The sequence below is a fragment of the Eubalaena glacialis genome, chromosome 2 (genome assembly GCF_028564815.1).
Source record: "Eubalaena glacialis isolate mEubGla1 chromosome 2, mEubGla1.1.hap2.+ XY, whole genome shotgun sequence".
In the NCBI taxonomy this organism is placed as follows: Eukaryota; Metazoa; Chordata; class Mammalia; order Artiodactyla; family Balaenidae; genus Eubalaena; species Eubalaena glacialis.
Genome location: NC_083717.1, coordinates 109,569,137 through 109,586,753, shown reverse-complemented (window position 1 = coordinate 109,586,753; position 17,617 = coordinate 109,569,137). Strand labels below are relative to the sequence as shown.

Genomic DNA, 17,617 nt, shown 5'->3' with positions numbered 1-17,617 from the left:
CGGAAGCCTTAGCCCAGGATGGGTGGAACGCGGAAAGGAGCCCGAGGGACTGGGTGCGAGAGCAAGAGCTGGATCAGCTCCTCCCCTGCGGGGTCGGGGCCCTTGGAGTTGCCAGGAGGAATCTCCCGGGGAGGCGGCACTGCATGGGGCGGAGCAGCCCCTCCGGTCTTCTCGAGAGTGGGCACTGAGAGGCCGCGAGGGCCAGGCCCGGGTTTTGTGTGTTTCCAGGAGGTCTGGGCTTCCCGGCCACCCGGAGGAGCGACAGGGAGCCTTCCCGTCCGGGCAGGAGCCCAAGGAGGCCCGCTCTTTCTCTGAAAGTGAAAGGAGTGGGCGGGGGGCGCGGCCGAGGCGGGGCCCAGGCGAGCGGCCGCGCAGGCTCCGCCTCGGGGCAGTCTCAAGCCTGGGGCGCCGAGCGGCTCCAGTACCCGCCGCGCCGCGGGCTGGTGGGCTCCCCGGCGGCTCTGTTGCTGGGAAATGACCCTGCCCGGGGGCCCGACGGGCATGGCGCGACCGGGAGGCGCGGGGCCCTGCAGCCCCGGGCTGGAGCGGGCCCCGCGCCGGAGTGTCGGGGAGCTGCGCCTGCTTTTCGAGGCGCGCTGCGCCGCGGTCGCTGCCGCCGCCGCCGCAGGGGAGCCCCGGGCCCGCGGGGCCAAGCGGCGGGGGGGACAGATCCCCAACGGGCTTCCGCGGGCTCCCCCTGCCCCGGTGATCCCGCAGCTGACTGTGACGGCCGAGGAGCCGGACGTGCCCCCGGCCAGCCCCGGGCCGCCCAAGCCGGAGGGTGGCTGGCTCCCGGCCGTGGGCTCGTCGCACCTGCAGCAGCCGCGCCGCCTCTCCACCTCGTCGCTCTCCTCCACTGGCTCCTCGTCGCTGCCCGAGGACTCGGAGGACGATCTTCTGAGCGACAGCGAGAGCCGGAGCCGCGGCAACGTGCAGCTGGAAACGAGCGAGGACGTGGGTCAGGTACTGGCCGCGGGGGCGGGGCCAGCGCGGGGCGCGGGGGCTGCGCGCGGGGACCTGCTTTGAGCTCTCTGCGGACCAACTCCTGCCCTAAGCTCCCTCCCCGGCGGGTCCGATTCTCACTCTTTAGGAGGGCATTGGGGGTCTAAGGGAGGCGCCGGGCCGACCCCTCACCTTTACAGTGGTCACCCCGGTTCCACAGGCGAGTCGCGGCCCGGGCCCTGGGGCGTCTAAGAGAGTAAGGAGGAGTCTGCGACCGGCCACGGGGAGCGGGGAGGGGGCGGGGGGGGAGCGTGACTTGCTGGCTGAGAGATGGTTGGAGGGATCGGAGGGGCTTAGCGTTGCCCCACGAACTCTCGGAGAGTGGGGTCAACGAGTCTCCCTCTCTGCCTCCCCCTTTCCCGCGCCGCGGCCCCACCCCCGCCGTTGCCACGGTTTCCCTCTCCTGAGTGGGAGTGGAGCCGCGCTCCAGGCTCTGCTCGCTAGCCGCCGCCGTCTGCTCCCGGCGCCCGCACCAGGCGTGGACGCAGGGAAGGGAGGGGCGCGGGACTGGGAGCTCTGGCAGGGGGCGGAACGCAGCCCTCCTCCGCTTTACTTCTCCTAATTCTGGCCCGGGAGAAGGTAAACTGAGGCCGAAAGGGTGGGACCAGCCTGCTGATCTCCGCCTTTGGTAGCCTGGATGTTCCGGGGCCAGGTTTGACCCTCGGATAACCCAGGCTAGGGTGCGGTGAAGTCATTCCCGGTGCCTGCCCCTCCCGCTTGTGCCGCGCCCAGGATAGCCGTCTTGTCCCCCTGGTTTTAACCAAGGCCAAATACTTCAAATAACTATCCGCGGTCAACGCGAAGGAGTTGCTCTAGATACACGTTATGCAAGTGTCCCTGGAGTGGAGGGAGAGGCGAAGGGCGCCCCGCAGGCTCTGGTGGCTCGGGGCCTGCCCAGAAGGGCGGTGAGAGCGGCGGACGCGCGCCGGGGTTGCCGGGGCCTGCTGAACCTGGGCTCCCCCCGCGCTCGGATTGGACGAGGCGCGGGAGTCACTGTAATGACTTGCCGTGGCTCCGTGACTCAGTTACCCCTGAGACTTACATTACCCAGAGGGCGGCGTGGTTTGTGACACAAGAGGAAGAAGGGAAAATTCTCATAGAGCAGGAACACAGTCCGCCACCAGGTGTAGGGTGCGGGGAGTCCCTCTCTCCTCCCCCGGCGTAAGGGTACGCCTGATCCCCGATCATTCCTGGTGCAACCCTGGCGCCTGAAAGGAGGCGGGTGCCGCCCAGTGGTTTCTAAGGCGGTGATGTGGGGCAGTGAGAGGACTCCTCCCTCCCCACCTCTGAAAACCCGGAGCAGTAGCTGTGGGCCCACCGCTCCCCCGCTCAAATCTCTGACAGCTGAGAGGCGGGCGCTGGAGGAAGGGAGCCACGAGGGAAGCCCCCAGCTTCGCTTTTCCTCGCAAAGGCGGAGGAGGTCCCGCGGCCCAGGACCGTGCACAACGTAGACAGGCCAGCCTGGGTCAAGACTCCGGGGACCAGTCGCAGCTATGCCTGGGCGTCTTCGGCCGGCCTCTCCCACTCTGGGCCTCGCTGTCACCCGGCGCGGCAGGAGCTGGAGCAGATGGCCGTTGAGAGCCCTTCCAGCTCCAAGGCGGCGAGTCCCAGGCCTTCCCAACCCCCAGCACGCCGGGGCCTCCCCGAAGGCAAACAGCCGAGGCAGCGGCAGATAAGCCAGGGGCTGTTGACAGAGGCCGCCTGCGTCTGCTTGGAGGGCCCGGCTCGGACTTTGCCTCGCGGCCAGGCCGGGAGGGGCACAGTGCGCCCGCCCAGGCTGCCTTTAGGGCTTCCCCAGGTAGGAAGCAGAGCCCATCGGCTGGCTGACCGTGAAGGATGCACCTGGAAGAAGGGTGCTGAGGCAGTGCTCGGCAGCTCCCAGCTCGCCAGCCTCTTACAACTCAGGCCTGGGTGGACAACGGGAAGAGAGGGGAGCCTCTGCCCGGCTTGTACATCCTTCACTTCTCTTCCTAGGAGCCACGCACAGTCTTCCCAGAGCCTGGAGCTGGGCTCCCCGCAAGGTAGTTGGGACTGGGCAGCCTGCCTCCCTCCTGGGTCCTTTCCTATGGTAGAGGGAAGAGTCATGGGCAGGGAAAACCATACAGGCCAGGAGAGGAGTTGGGGCCCTATCCCCAAGGGTGGCTGGCATGACTGTATTCTTAGGCCTTGTCTGCCTCTTAAAACAATTTTGGGGTGTTGCTCTAGCAGAAGAGAGGGTGTTTGACTCTTGTTCGTTTGGTTCTCTTCTCTCAGTGCTCCAGGATGGGTAAGGAGACCTGGATTCGATCCTGTCCTGGACCCAGAACTCCCACACTTCACTTATCACTAATTATAGAGCAGAATTTAGGTTAACAGCCTTCCTTTTTAAAAAGCAAATGCCCCTGGGAGGGTGAAGTCGTGGGTCACTTATACCTTAGTGCAAATCATCTTATAAATTTAAACGGATTGTTCTCATCACCACCGCCACCAGGAGTGCTTATTTGATAGAGTATTGGGAACATGGCGAGGGGGTTGGGTGGTAGAGAGCTTTAGCCAGAGTCTGGATGGCTGGAGGTAGGGAGTAGAAGTCAGGAAGGCTGGGGATGAATACCAAAGACGAAGCAAAGGATCTGTTCTGGCAGAAGATACACTGAATATCTGGTGTGATATGAGAAGGAGGAGTCCTCAGGGCTTCCAAATAGAGCTCAGACAAAGGAGGGTCTGAGGCTAGTATCCAGCTAAGCCCTGCCCAGAGAGAGATGCTCCCTGTCCAGCTCCATGAGTGAGGAATTATCAGAGGGTCCTCCTGTGACTTCATCAAAGACTCTTTCACATGGTCAGCTCTCCTGAGCTTTTTGTCCCAAGATGTCTGGGTAGCCTCTTGCTGTGAGTGGCTTTCCCAGACTTCTGTGGTGGAATAGACTGTGCCAAGAGGATGGAGTTTTAGCCCTCTTTTCAGCTAGATTTCACTCTGTAACATAATAAATCTGCTTTCTGATATTCATACAATAAAAGCCTTACCTGCTCAAAAATATATTCCCTGCTGTTGTTCATGTGCCCAAATCCCCGCCCACCCACCAAAGAACGATTCTCCAAGAACCTTTTTGGATACATGCATCTTTATATGCATTATGTTCCCTGGGGGAGGTAGCTCCCTAAGATGGAAGACGACAGAGTTCCATGATACTTGCATCAACTCCTTCCATGTTTGACCATATGCATTACTGGCAGAAGAACTAAATCCTGTCATTACCAACCAACCTCAAGAGGTGGCTGAGAGGGCTGAGATGGCATTACGGGTGTGAAAGCCCTTTGTAACCCACATGGCTGGGACCAGCCTTAGTCTCTGCTGCTCTTGGCTGATAATGATCCTCACAAAACTGGGGTGGAGAGAGTGGAGAGATGACCCCATGTTACCTCAGCTTGGGAGCAAATCAATGCTATGTTATCACACATCAATCAAGTGTCAGTAGCCCAGGACTGCAGCTACTAAATCCTCTTCTACCAGGCACACCTTCCACCTTCCAGCCTCACTCACTGCTCCCACATGATCCCAGAAGAAAGGATGATGCCGTTCTCCCATCTCACCTAACCCAAGGCTGGTTCCGTCTTCTACTATGGTGGCTACAGAACTAGATGTACCCTCTGATGAAGTCCATTCTGGTCCCACTGTCCCCCAAATTCTGCCAGTAAGTCCCTAAAGCTGCCCGAAGCCCCACCATTAAACCCGTCCCTTTGGATGAAGCAAAAGTGTCCAGCCAACAGAGAGGGGTCCCCAGACAGATCTCAGTGTTTCCTCAGTGATTAAAACATACCACCTTGTGGCTGCAAATTGCTTCATCTTGTACAAAACTCTTTCTCCTGCAGGGTCCCCTTTGACCCCTAAAGGGAGTCTGGGTGGTAGCATGGATTTTGGAACCTGCTGGGGCAATTGATGCATGAGGAGGGGGTTGAACTGGAGCTTAAGGCAGAGACTGGGGGCTGGGAGCAGGGATGGAGGGGATGTTAACTCGCTGAACTTTGATTGCCTTCTGTAAAATGGCAATAATTACCACCTCATGCGCTTGCTGTGCATGTGCAGCAGCATAATGAATCTCAAACTGAGTGTGGGGGAAGAGGGTATAGGATGGTGCCACTCAATACACACAGCACATACATCTTCCTGGAATTTTATTTGAGGATTCGGAGGTGGGAGAGTTTTATAATAAAACTTGGATTTATTATGCAGCATAATGCAAACCTTGTATGTATTAAAGAGTAAAAAAGGGAGTTTTGAAAGAGATGTCATGCTTCTAGTGGGCTGCTTCTGGCTACACCCCCAGATCCCTGGGGATTGGACAAGTGATCACACCCTAGTGTGCCATGTAGGGACTTCAGTAGAAAAACAGGAGCAACGCTGTCTGATGGAGATGAGAAGTGCCTGGCATGCAGTAGGCGGTCAGTAAATGGTGGCTCGTGTTATGGCAACAGCTAGGTCCAGAGGAAACAGGCTCACACAGATGAAACTCTCTCTTGGGTTCACTCAGCTAGAAAGTGACAGAGCCAGGACTGGAACCAACTCCGGACTCCCCATCCAGTGCTCTGTCACTAACTTCCATCTCCTCCCCATGGAAAGGGGTTTTATGGTCATCAGCCTCCCCTGCTTAGGCCAGCATGCCAGTTCTCCCTCTCCCTGTTAGAACACTCTCTGGTCAGGGAAGCTGGATTCCTGGGTTCCACCCTTGTGGAGGCACACATGTTTAACTCCTCTAAAAGGCAGGCACCCTGGGAGGAGGCAGCAGGCACACTGTTTGGATGAGCAAACCTCTGCACTTCAGTGGGTAGACACAGGACTGATGAGTTTGGGGTGGGAAGAGGAAAGGTCCAGAGTATGAGATACTCTCAGGACTGGGTGAAGGCTAGACACAATGGTCAAGAGGCAAAAGGTACACCAAAATCTACATTTCCCTCCCAATTTCATCTAAGATGACAGACCCTCAGCTCTGTATCCCATTTTCAAAGCCCAGGTTTCTGGGTCCAGATCAGGACTAAGGGTGCCCTGGGCCTTGTCAACTGGCTAGGAGTGAGATGCATCCAGGGATAGCAAGAGGGCCTTGGGGAGCCCCAAGCCACTCTTTCTCCAGGCCCTACCAGGCTGGCCTCCCTGCCCTGGGCCTATGTAATGGTTTGTTTCCATGTCTGTCTTTCTCCTTAAATGAGAGGAACCAATGGTCCCAAGTAAATGAAACAATAATCCAGATTTGTCCAGCTACTGCTTCATGCCAAGGAATGGGTTGGGGGTGGGGGCATCTGTCACACTCAAGCCTCATTTACTACTCACAACAACCCAGCAAGAGTGGTTATTTCCCCATTTTACAGATGAAGAAACTGAGCTCAGAGGCTTCTCAGGCCCCAGAATATCCGGAGGCATTGGTAGAAATGCAAATTTTTGGTCCCACCCCAGACTGCTCAGAATTTCCCTGTGGTAGACCTGAAAATCTGCATTTTTTAAACAAGAGTGACCATCATGTGATTCTCATGCTCACAAAAGTCCTAAAACCTCGACAGAGCAGTTTAGTAACCTGTCCATGCAGCTTTGGAGCAGCAGAACTGGGGTGCAAACGTGAGCTTTCTGACGCTGAGCCCAGGGCTCTTTTCAGCACACTGAAGAGCTGGATGTCTGTCACCTCCATGTGCTTGTCTCAGGGTCCGCCACACAGGCTCACAATAAACTTTCCCTGAGCGAATGAATGATTGACTCATCAGGCCCTAGCTGCTTATTGTAAGGTTGGGCGGGGCGAGACCATGTACCAGAGGAAAGAGGGCTTATGCAGACGCTAACTTACAGACCGGGACCGTGTCGCTTTCAGAAAAGCCACTGGCAGAAGATCCGGACCATGGTGAATCTGCCCGTCATGAGCCCTTTCAAGAAGCGCTACGCCTGGGTGCAGCTGGCGGGGCACACGGGTGAGCACGGGGCAGGCGCGGGGGAGGTGGGTGGAGGCGGGGAGGAAGGGACTAGGCAGCACTAACTAGCGCCTGCCCGCAGGGAGTTTCAAGGCGGCGGGCACCAGCGGGCTGATTCTGAAGCGTAGCTCAGAGCCCGAGCGCTACTGCCTGGCACGGCTCATGGCGGACGCGCTGCGCGGCTGCGTGCCCGCCTTCCACGGCGTGGTGGAGCGCGATGGCGAGAGCTACCTGCAGTTGCAGGACCTGCTCGACGGCTTCGATGGGCCCTGCGTACTTGACTGCAAGATGGGCGTCAGGTACGCGTGCCCTACCGGGCAGGTGGGAACCTGTAAAGGGCCCGGGGCGGGGACAAGCACTCTACGCGTGCCCAAGGCCGTGCTTTACAGGGTCCGGGTGTGCGCCCGCTCAAGCCCCGCCGCTGCCTGCGCCTCCGTAGGACTTACCTGGAAGAGGAGCTGACCAAAGCCCGCGAGCGGCCCAAGCTGCGGAAGGACATGTACAAGAAGATGCTGGCCGTAGACCCTGCAGCACCCACCGAGGAGGAGCACGCGCAGCGCGCGGTCACTAAGCCGCGCTACATGCAGTGGCGAGAAGGCATCAGCTCCAGTACCACGCTCGGCTTCCGCATCGAGGGCCTTAAGGTGAGCCACGCCCGCTTCGCTTTGCACCTCCCGGGCCCTTCCCCCACCCCACCCCCCCGGCCCCACTCTGCGATGTCTGTCCTCCATGTTGACCTCCCACCCCGACAGTCCCCGGAAGAGGCAACCTCTGGCGGCAGTCTCGCTGTCCCTGGCATTCAACGTCCCGGGAGGTACCGCTGCTCTGGCCTGATCCTCTCCTCTCGGGCGGGCACGGGGCCCCTGACAATTTCTGCCCACCTCTTACAGAAAGCCGACGGCTCCTGCAGCACAGACTTCAAGACCACGCGAAGCCGGGAGCAGGTGATTCGCGTCTTCGAGGAGTTTGTGCAAGGGGATGCCGAAGTGCTGGTGAGCGCGGGATCCCAGAACCCTGAGGTGTTGGGGAGCCTGATACCTAGGGGTGTCCCCAGGTCAGGTCAATTTATGTAGCACCCTACCCTATGTGACCCCCATCATAGCATTTATCGCATTGTGTTGTAATTGCTTTACATTCCTTCCCTTCTGGGCTGCGCGCCACGTGGGGGCCTGTGCCTTCCTCACCACGGTATTTGCCAAGCCAAGCACGCATCATGGCGCTCCTCATATTCGCAGAGGTTCAACTGGTATTTAGTTAATTTGTTCTCCTCTCCTACTCTACCCTCTCCAGAGGAGGTATCTGAACCGCCTGCAGCAGATCCGGGACACACTGGAGGTCTCTGAGTTCTTTAGGAAGCACGAGGTAAGAGGGGTGGGCTCAGGTACCGGGTCTGTGGTCTGTGAGGGAACAGGGTGGAGGGCTTCTCCGGATTAGAGCCGTAGCCTGACGGTGTGGGACTCGGCAGGTGATCGGCAGCTCGCTCCTCTTCGTGCATGATCACTGCCACCGCGCCGGCGTATGGCTCATCGACTTCGGCAAGACCACGCCCCTCCCCGACGGCCAGACCCTGGACCACCGGCGGCCCTGGGAGGAGGGCAACCGAGAGGACGGCTACTTGCTGGGGCTGGACAATCTCATTGGCATCCTTGCCAGCCTGGCTGAGAGATGAGGCTGGGCCCCTGTCTCCGCGGACCGGAGGGTCTGACAGAAGGACCTGCGCCTGCATCCCCGCCATGCATGCAGGCAGAGACTGAAACCCCGCGGTGCGGGGCGGTTCATACGGTCCTATAGGGCCAGGTGCCGACCACTACGGGACACACTGCACGCGCAGGGCCTGGGCCCCATAAAAGCCCCAGTGTTCCCAGAGCCGATGACACTAATTTACCGGGCGAGGGAGTAGAAGTGGGATGAGTGGCTTCTTCTTCAGCCCAGCTCTTCTGAGGGGGCTCCATACCTCTCCAGAGAAGCCAGATAATGAACTTTATTTCACAGGTACTAGATCTATTGGTCTGACCTCCCACACTACAATGGACTCCCTTTCCCAATAAAACTCAAAGACACCAGCTTTGACTCAGGCCTCATCCCCTCCCTCCTCTGGTCCCTTCTTTCTCAGTTCCCTGGCATCCCTCACATCCATTCAGATCACTGGAGGATATGAGAAGAGCTCTTTATTAGAGGTATCTGTAGTGTTGGGGGCTGCCCAGATGGAGGACGCTAGTGGGGTAAAGGCAATCTAGAGAAGGCTTCCTGCAGGAGGCAATTTCAATTCCCCACCTACACCTGGGAGTTGGGGGAGTATCCTCTGGTCCCAAATATCAAAGGCTGGGAGTGGCCAGACTCTTGCCCAGGAGGCCTGAGACTGGTTTCCAGGATGGAGGGTCCATGGTGCCAGGCCAGCCCTAAGACAGGCCCAGACATACAGCACAGACTGTGGGGGACAGAGGCTACTTGGAACATAAGCCACCTAGAAGCCTGGGGAGGAGTGCAGGGAGGAACTGCTACCCTCAGTGCCAGAGTCCTCACCCTCAGGGCCCTTTGGGACCCAGGAACCATAGGTGGGATTCCAAAGGTTCTGAGGTTGGAGACCCCTGGATTTGGAGGGCTTGAGGCCAGGGGCCAAGGAGGCTCCCTCCCCAGCTCTTCAAGCTCCCCGGACTTGGTTCTTGGGTCTGTGGACATCTTAGGCCCCCCAAAGATAGGCTCCCCAGCCCCTTCCTCCTCCAGGATGGGTCCCAGTTCCACCGGAAGGGGTGAATTCAGCACATCAGGGTTCTGTAATGGGAGGGTAGGGGAGCAGGGGGCCACAGTGTTGTTTTATGGCTTCCCTCCTGACCCCCAAGTCCAGGGTGGTCGGGACAGGTCAGGGGGCACACCTGAGTGCGGTATTGAAGACCTCCAAGATGCTGGCAAAACTAGGGTGAAGTTCAAGCTGATGCTGCCAGCACTGGGTAATGATATGGTACCTGGGGAGAGGCAGGAGTTCATGCCAACCCATGGCTGTGAAAGACCTCCCTCCTGAGGCAACACTCCATACTCACACAGGCCTTGGACAGCCCCTGAGAGGGTCCATCCATCCCCCTCAGATGACAAAGTCCAGCACCTCCTGATCGGTGGGCCAAGGGTAGGGCATGTAGTCCAGTGAGATCTCCCAGAGCAGCACTCCAAAAGACCTGCATCACAAGTGGGAGGAACTAAGTGAAGCCCATCAGGCACAGCTTCCCTTTCCCTCACATGAGGTGGCCCAAGGCAGGGGAGGGCGTGTTATCAACAGGAGTCTGTCTTGGATGTGAAGATGCCCTCCAGGAAGGCCTCTGGAGGCATCTACTTGACAGGCAGCCGAACTTGGCTCCCCTTGCGTTAATAGCTGGCCCTACATGAGGGAGGAGAGGAGTGATGAATCGTTTAAATGGCCCAAAGGTGCTGGTAAACTCTCTTGGAGCATCAGCCTTCTCCACATCCCCAGGTCCTACACCTGTAGACAGTGCTTGCCATCCCGAAGTCCCCAGTCTTGGCCATTTGGCTGGGTCTGGTGCAGCTCGTCAGGCAGTTCCTGGCAGCAATGTCCCTGCAGAGTCAGGTAAAAAATTCACTGCCAGAACTGAGAAACTCCAGCCTTGATCTTTTCCTTAAAAGTTATGTGGAAGTGCTATTCCTTGGGGTAGGAGTTGGGCTCGGGGTCCCCAGAGCCAGGATCACTTCCAACCTGTGGATGAAGTGATTTTCCTCCAGGTAGTGGCAACCCTGGGCTATGTCCCAAGCCAGCTGGAGAAGGTCTTGCATGGCCAAAGGTGATGGCTGGCCCTGGGTCAGGCAGAAGGCGCATCAGACCACGCAGGTTTGGGGACACATGAACAGGGTCTTCAGAGGGGCCTGGAGGGCTGGGAGAAGGGTCTCATCAGCTGTGGCCGCCTATGCCTCAGGAAACTCTTCATGTCCCCTCCAGACATCAACTCCAGCAGAATTAGGCCAGGGGCAGCCTGGATGCTAAGTCCCATGCAGCGCAGTGTTCTGATGGCTGACCTTGTTGAGCCAGTGGTGCACATATCCCATCACCAGCAGGGAGAGAAACCATGCCCTAGGCTCCACAGACTGGAGTGAACCTCTGTGTCTCTAGAATTGCTACCTCTCAGCCCCAGGGTGAAGAGAGGCTATTTGTGCAGGCAGTTCTGGGTGCCTTCCTCCCATCTTCCACGCCTGCCCCTGGCCCCAGGTGTACCTGATGATAGTGTCTCCATGAGGAAATCCAGCTGGTCCTGTTGAGAGCAGAGTTCTGGCAGAGTCTCGGGAGGAAGAGGGCAGAGCTCCTGAGCGCCCTGGACACTTCAGGAAGGCAGGTTGACCCTAGCTCCAGCTATTGTTCTTTCCTCCCTGGACCCTTCTTTCCTACTGTCAGCTGGAAGCCCCACCCCCTCTCACCTTGACAGTCACCTGCAGGGGGCTGGGGTCCCCAGGAAGGCCAATCACCAGTCCCTCATAGACCTCTCCAAAGGCACCATGGCCCAGGGCTCTGCAGGAAGACAGGTTGGAAGTGAGTGGGTGACTGGGTCTGGGGAGGGTCCTCGAGGGTCCCCCTTGTCCCCGATTGCCCTCCATACGCCCAGCTGGCCCTCTCTGAGGGTCTGAGCTCTCCGCATCACGGCATGTCCCCAAGTACAAACCCTGCAAGGGTGACGGTGACTAGGCCAGAGCCAGGGCAGAAGAGAGGGCAGGTGTGGGGTAAGGGGGTGGGGTGGGAGTCTGTGCTAAGGCTTCCCTTAGGTCCTTGCATACACCCTGGGGCGGAAGCAACCCTTGCTCCAAAGGAATCATATCCTAAGGTCCCTACCATCCCAGAACTGGGGATGACAGCTGACTTTGGAAAGGTTACTTTCCCTTTAGGAGCTTCTCTGACCTTCATCTTCTCTACACAAGGGGTTTGGATGAGACATTCTCTGGGATCCATAATTCACCACAACAGGGAGCAGGATGGAGGGTGGAGATTCAGAGTGCACAGGTTCTCAGAAGGAGGGGGAGGACGCAGCTGAGCAGAGTGACATTTACTGGGAAACCTCCGTAAGCCCTGGGGGCAGAGGCCAGGACTGGGCTGGGCCCAGCCCCACCTGGAAGTAGTAGGGGTTGGGGGTTGTCCGATGGTAGAGGTGAACTTGCTCAGCTGGAGCTCAGGGCCTGGCAGCCTCATCCACCACAGGCCCTGCCACTTCTTATGGTTCACTGAGGGTGAGAGGAAAAACAGCACACTCTCTACCTGGCCATCAGGCCCGCCCTGACTTGCCCCCTTCCCAGGACACCTCTCCAGATGCCCATGTTGTCCTCAGGCCTCCCCGGCTGCTTCTACTCTTAGAACCCCAGAGGAGTCCACCACAGCTCTGCTGGGAGTAGAGGTCTTGAAATCAGCCATGTCTGCCCCTGGTACCCCACAGAAGCCCATCAGTTCAGTGGAGAAATCAGCCATGCTTGCTGGATGCTCCGTACCCAGAATCAGGACCCCACACACCATAGGGAGTCTCAGTGTCAAGATCAACATCACAGCCACCATCAGAATCAAAGGGTCTGAGGGGTGGGCAGGTCTAGAGAGAAAGACACATCTCCAGTGGGAAACGCCTCTCTGTCCCTCTACCCCAAGTTTTACCCATGCCTCAAGACTCAGCTCAAGTGTTAACTTTTCCATGATGCTTTCCCCACTTATCCTAAATGAATGCAGCCTCTCCCTCCTGAGAACCCCTAAAATACTTTACACCTCCCATGGCAATTGTCACTATGAGATATATCTAGATATAAATGTAGATGTATATCTAGAGATAGTGATAGATATCTCCCCTCACACACTAGACCACTAGACTATGTGCTCCTTGAAGGCAAAGATGCACCTCCAATTCCCTGCCCAACACCCAACATGGTACCTGGCACACAGCAGGCATCCTTCCCGTGCCCTACTGCTCCCCCCAGCCCATGGCCCCAGGAGTCCAGACCTCGGACACAGGCAGGACATACCCATGCAGGTGATGTTATCTGCAGCCAGCTCCATGCCCTCTGCGCACATGCATCTGGCCAACTGGAGCTCTGCCTGCCATTAGCAGATTTTCAAAAGGCAATGACCGACCACGATTGAGGTATAATTGAATCTCCACCTCTCCATGGCTCTCCACGACTATGAGTAAAAGAACTCATATTGTGGGGTGAGCATGGGGGGCATACGTACTTTTTCCAGCCTCATGGTTAATTTTAGCCCTGGACTTCGGAGCAAGGAGCAGTGCCAGGCATCTAGGGTGGGTGGGAGAGCTTGGGGGACTTCTGTCAAGCCTGTATGCTTCCTCTTCTGGGATCCTTGAGCTTGCAGGTAGTTGAAGAGAATTCATAGCAAGAGATATTTGACAAGCAGACCAGAATGCCCCATACTGGCATTACAACTGACAGCCCAGTTCCCAAGTATTCCTGTGCTGTGCAAGAACAGGTAGTTCACAGTGCAGAGTTGGTGGCTCAGATGGGAGGGATTGAGGAAAAGGGCTAGGCTAGCTGAAAGGTGGGGGATAGGGGCCAACACCTGGCAGAGGCTGCAAGTAGAGCTCTCTGTTGGGGTGTATGAAGGATACCCCATCTTCCCCATCAGCCCAGAGGATGTCAGTCTCTGAGGTATCGCCCCCTGGAAATTGAAAGAGAGGGTTTGGCTGCAAAATGGGGGATTAAGGGGCACACAGCTGCCTCACAGCTGGGAAGCTGGCTTATGAACAGTGGGGAAGCTGGAGTCTCCCAGTGGAAACCCCAGTGTGGCCTTCTCTACACTCACATTACAGTACAGGTGCTGCCAGCTTGCATGTAGGAGCTGAGGGGCCAGAGAAGTGGGAAAGGAGTAATCAGCTGGAATCTGAAGGCCTGGTTCACGATGGTTGGGATGGCTCCTTGTCTGCCTGAACCTCTCTAATCTCATGTCCTCAGCTATCAAATGGAAGAGGCCCAACCCACATATTCCACTTCTGTGATAATGGAGATGATGCGTATAAAGTACTTATGAACAGTACAGCCCAGACAGACACAAAGGCTCTGTTTCTTTATAGCAGTGGTTTCCAAACTCTGGAGTGTATTAGAATCACCTAGAGGACTGACTAAAACACAGATAGTGGGACCCTCCCCTAAAGTCTCTGATTCAGTAGGTTGAAGGGGGCTGAGAATTTGCATTTCTAACAACTTCTTAGGTGGTGCTGATGCTACTGGCTCAGGGACCACACTTTGAGAACTGCTGACTTAAACTATCCCTGCCTTTCTGCCTCCCTGCTCAGCCTGCTAACTCAGCCAGCTGTAAGTTCCTGGGACTGCTGCAGATCGAGGACGGGACTTGTGATGACAAAGGTCCTGAATGTAAAAGAAAATCGAGGGAGTCCTATCTGCACGTGTGATTTGCAACTTATCTGACCTCCTTTTCTAACAGCTATTACCTACTCCGACCTGGAGCGTAGCTCAACACCTTTCCTAACTCAACTATCTCCCGAGGGACTAGGTCTGTTCTAAGGCTCTAACCTCACTTCACTCTCGGGGCTGCCAAGGTGCCCTCCCCAAAAGTTCACCTACCCGGGTGGCCGCCGCCGTCTCCCCTGAAGCCGCCGGCTGAGGCCCAGCCAAGCGTAGCCCAGGCCTCCCTGCAGCCCTGGCCACCCTTCGCCCCCTCCCGCGGTGAGCGGCCGGCCGGCGGAGAGGGGGCCCGCGACGTCCAGCCGTCCCCTCCATCTGCAGAGAGACCGCGGGACGGACGGCCGCGGGGAGGAGGAGCACGGCCTCCTCCCCGCCGCAGCCCGCGCCCTCACCCGCCGCCCCGCCTCTCCCGCTGCTTCCCGGCGCTGCCGAGCGGTTCTGCAGTTTTTCGGGGGTGGCGTGAGTCCGGCCTCGGTCCTGCCGCCTCAGGTACGCCCGACCGCCTCCTCCGGCTGCCACCAGCAGCGGCTCCAGCTCGCGGGCGCGCAGCTACGCGGCAGCAGCGTTCCGGGGCGCGCCCTCTAGCCGTCGAGCGACGACGACCCGGGCGCTGGGTGAGGGCCCCCGCCCCGGGGACTAGAGTAAGCGAAGGGGCTCCCAGCCAGGCCCAGGGCTCTGGGGACGCCAAGGAGCTCGTGTGCGTGCGCGCCCGCGGGAAGGTTTGCCACCTCAACGCTGAGCGCTGGAGGCGGGCGCGGCTCGCGCCGAGGCAAGCAAGTATCCGAAAGACGGCGGTGGCAACCCCCATCCGCTCCGACTCCTGCCCAGCTCCGCGACCCCGGAACCCCTCTGATCCCCTCCGTCGCCGCGTGCTCCTCAGCGGCCAGAGACTCTCCGAGGCAGAACGAGCTGGCTCTCCTGGCTCCCTGGCGGGCGCCCGGGACGGAATCAGCGGGGGTCCGGGACCCTCCCCTCTCAGTGCTGAGGTCTTAACCCCAGGTGCGCCCTCTCCTTCCACCCAGCCCTCGCCCTGGGGCGCTTGAGCCGTCCCCCTCTCACTGGCTCCGCTTACCCTCGGACAGGCGTCCTCTCCCTGCTGCCCTACGAGGATGTAAGGCAGCTCCCCGCGACCAAAGGGGAAAACGACGGAGAGGAAGACTCCAGGCGCCGGTGACAGGTGGTTCTTGGCACCTTTGCCGCCCGCGGCTCCATAGGCTGAGATCCTGCGGAAAGCAGGTGCTGAGTCCCCGGCCCTTGACCATCGGTCCTCGGGCCGCCCGCCCAGGGCAGAGATTACTGACAGAGGCAGCTTCAGAAGTTCTTATCTGAAGGACTTGGAGGACGTAGTCGATTTTGAAGGAATGGGGAGACTAGGTATGCACACCATAAAATTAGATTTTACATTTTTTTTTTTTTTGGCCGCATCGCGCGGCTTGTGGTTTCTTAGTTCCTCAATCTGGGATTGAACCCGGGCCCCCAGCAGTGGAAGCACAGAGTCCTAACCACTGGACCGGCAGGAAATTCCCTATATTTTACACTTACTTCGCAAGGCTTAATGGAGATGGAGGGAAGCTCAAGCCACCCTTGGTGGCAGCCGCTGGTTAGGGACACTCCACTTGGCAGGAACAGGCTCCTGGGTACGGCTAATTTGGTGGCGACTATTGCCACCTTTCCCTGGGTTCCGCTGGAAGAAGGGACAAAGCCACCCTGGCCGCTTGTCACTGCGGAATACCCCAAGACGCAAAATGGTGCGTACGTAGCCTTGGTTCCCCTGACCACAGAACCTCAGATTCGCAGGTCACCACCCTCGTCTATTCCTGCTCCGCACTTACAGATACTGGCCGGCGCCCCGCGCCCACAACTGCACGCCTTTCAGAGGCCCGGCGGCCCCACTGTCATCACCACACTGCTGCCGGTGTAGTCCCGGCCACACTGTGTGGGCCCGCGTCAGCTGCTGGCCCTGCAGGTGGAGAACAGCCAATGCCCCTCCAGGCCTGGGAACAGGGAGGGAGGAAAGGGTCAAGAGCACCTGCCCCGGCCTGAGGGTCTGCCATGGTGAGTGGAGAAGGGAGGAAGGAGCTAGGAGCTCACCTGGGGGAATTAGGGGAGAGGCTGGCTCAAAGCGGCTAGGCGGTGTGGTGATGTTCAGGTCCCAGGGGCTTGGAACTGGCAGGGGCAAGGGCGAGGATGGGGGAAAAGGTGCCTGGGACCCCAAGCTGGAGCAGAGAATGGCACCTGAAAGGTGACAGGGCAACAGCAGGGTTGGGAGAGGGCACAGAGGTTAACGGGATGGAAGATGAAGAGAAGGCTGCCCTAGCCTCTCACAGCCACACCCCTACTCCCACCCAGTCAGGGCACACCAGCACCTGGAAGCCGGCCCCAAGACAACTCAGGTCGACGAAGGCAGGGCTGGGGGAGTGGGGTGGAAAGGGTGGTGGTGCCCGCTTTTGTCTCTGCAAGTTTTTCCCCTGGAGAGCCCTTCCTAGTGGATGCCTTGGGCACCGAGCTGAGCTCGGTCCTGCAGGTCCCCCGTCTTTTCTCAACTTACCTTGGTGGTTCTGCCCTGAGGCGGTGCTGATGAGACCTTAGGGCCTGTCCCTCCTTCCCCAGCCGATATCTGGATCCTAAGATTCAGGCACCCCTGCAATTCTCTGCCTGCACTCCCCACACACTGACCCAGGAGCTTTGGCTGCAAGGGTTCAAGGCCTCTGCAGGAGCCACTTGGGACCCCTTCTGTCTCGACTGTGGTCCCCAAGCCTAGGAAGGTGCCTCTAACATGATGGTTCCCTGACTGCCAAAAGGCACTTACCCATGGCTCTGAGCCACAGCAGCAGCCGGCTGAGCAGACTGGCCCACTGCAGCCAGAGTTGCAGAGTCAGACCTTGCGACTTCAGCCCAGACTGCCGCTTATAGGAGTGTCCAGTCGCTCGCTGGAGACCGCTGGGTCCTAAAGCCGGCCTGGCCACTCCCACCTCAGACCCCAGGATGCGAAGGATCTCAGGGTTCACCTCGAACAATTCCGTTGCCTGCGTCAACTCTGTGCACAACTTCTTACTGTGATTTTGGTGATTTGATGTCAGAAGACCAGAGTGCTAGTATTAGCATCCCTAGTCAATTGGTTTTGGTGAAGAAATCACAACAGCTCTGAGACAGTTTCTCTATCACCTGCAGAACCATAGGAAGGGAAGTTTCTCTGTAAACCACAAAGCACCCGACAACTGAGAGGGCCACACAGCCGTCAGGTGGTTTTGTGTCTTCCTCATTCTTTTGCTCAAAATACCAATTT

At 58.2% G+C, this 17,617-nt stretch overlaps 2 protein-coding genes across 2 annotated transcripts; one reads left to right on the top strand and one right to left on the bottom strand.

The window, feature by feature from the left end:
• The first annotated feature begins 406 nt into the window (after positions 1-406).
• Positions 407-8,982, top strand: ITPKA (inositol-trisphosphate 3-kinase A). The gene is made up of 7 exons (XM_061182233.1): positions 407-963; positions 6,831-6,927; positions 7,010-7,226; positions 7,367-7,571; positions 7,818-7,919; positions 8,218-8,289; positions 8,393-8,982. The coding sequence occupies exons 1-7, from the start codon at positions 475-477 to the stop codon at positions 8,594-8,596; spliced, it is 1,386 nt and encodes a 461-aa protein (XP_061038216.1). The 5' UTR covers positions 407-474; the 3' UTR covers positions 8,597-8,982.
• Positions 8,983-9,097: 115 nt separating this feature from the next.
• Positions 9,098-17,326, bottom strand: LTK (leukocyte receptor tyrosine kinase). The gene is given in 26 exon segments (XM_061180473.1): positions 9,098-9,536; positions 9,538-9,639; positions 9,641-9,699; positions 9,801-9,820; positions 9,823-9,890; positions 9,966-10,098; positions 10,197-10,297; positions 10,400-10,492; positions 10,631-10,732; positions 10,828-10,942; positions 11,120-11,207; positions 11,344-11,456; positions 11,969-12,058; positions 12,061-12,138; positions 12,400-12,494; positions 12,915-13,030; positions 13,032-13,075; positions 13,469-13,567; positions 14,491-14,646; positions 14,724-14,912; positions 15,134-15,257; positions 15,404-15,554; positions 16,164-16,224; positions 16,227-16,325; positions 16,423-16,566; positions 17,141-17,326. Coding segments are annotated over 26 exon segments (2,589 nt in total). The 5' UTR covers positions 17,145-17,326; the 3' UTR covers positions 9,098-9,391.
• Between the last annotated feature and the right edge of the window lie 291 nt (positions 17,327-17,617).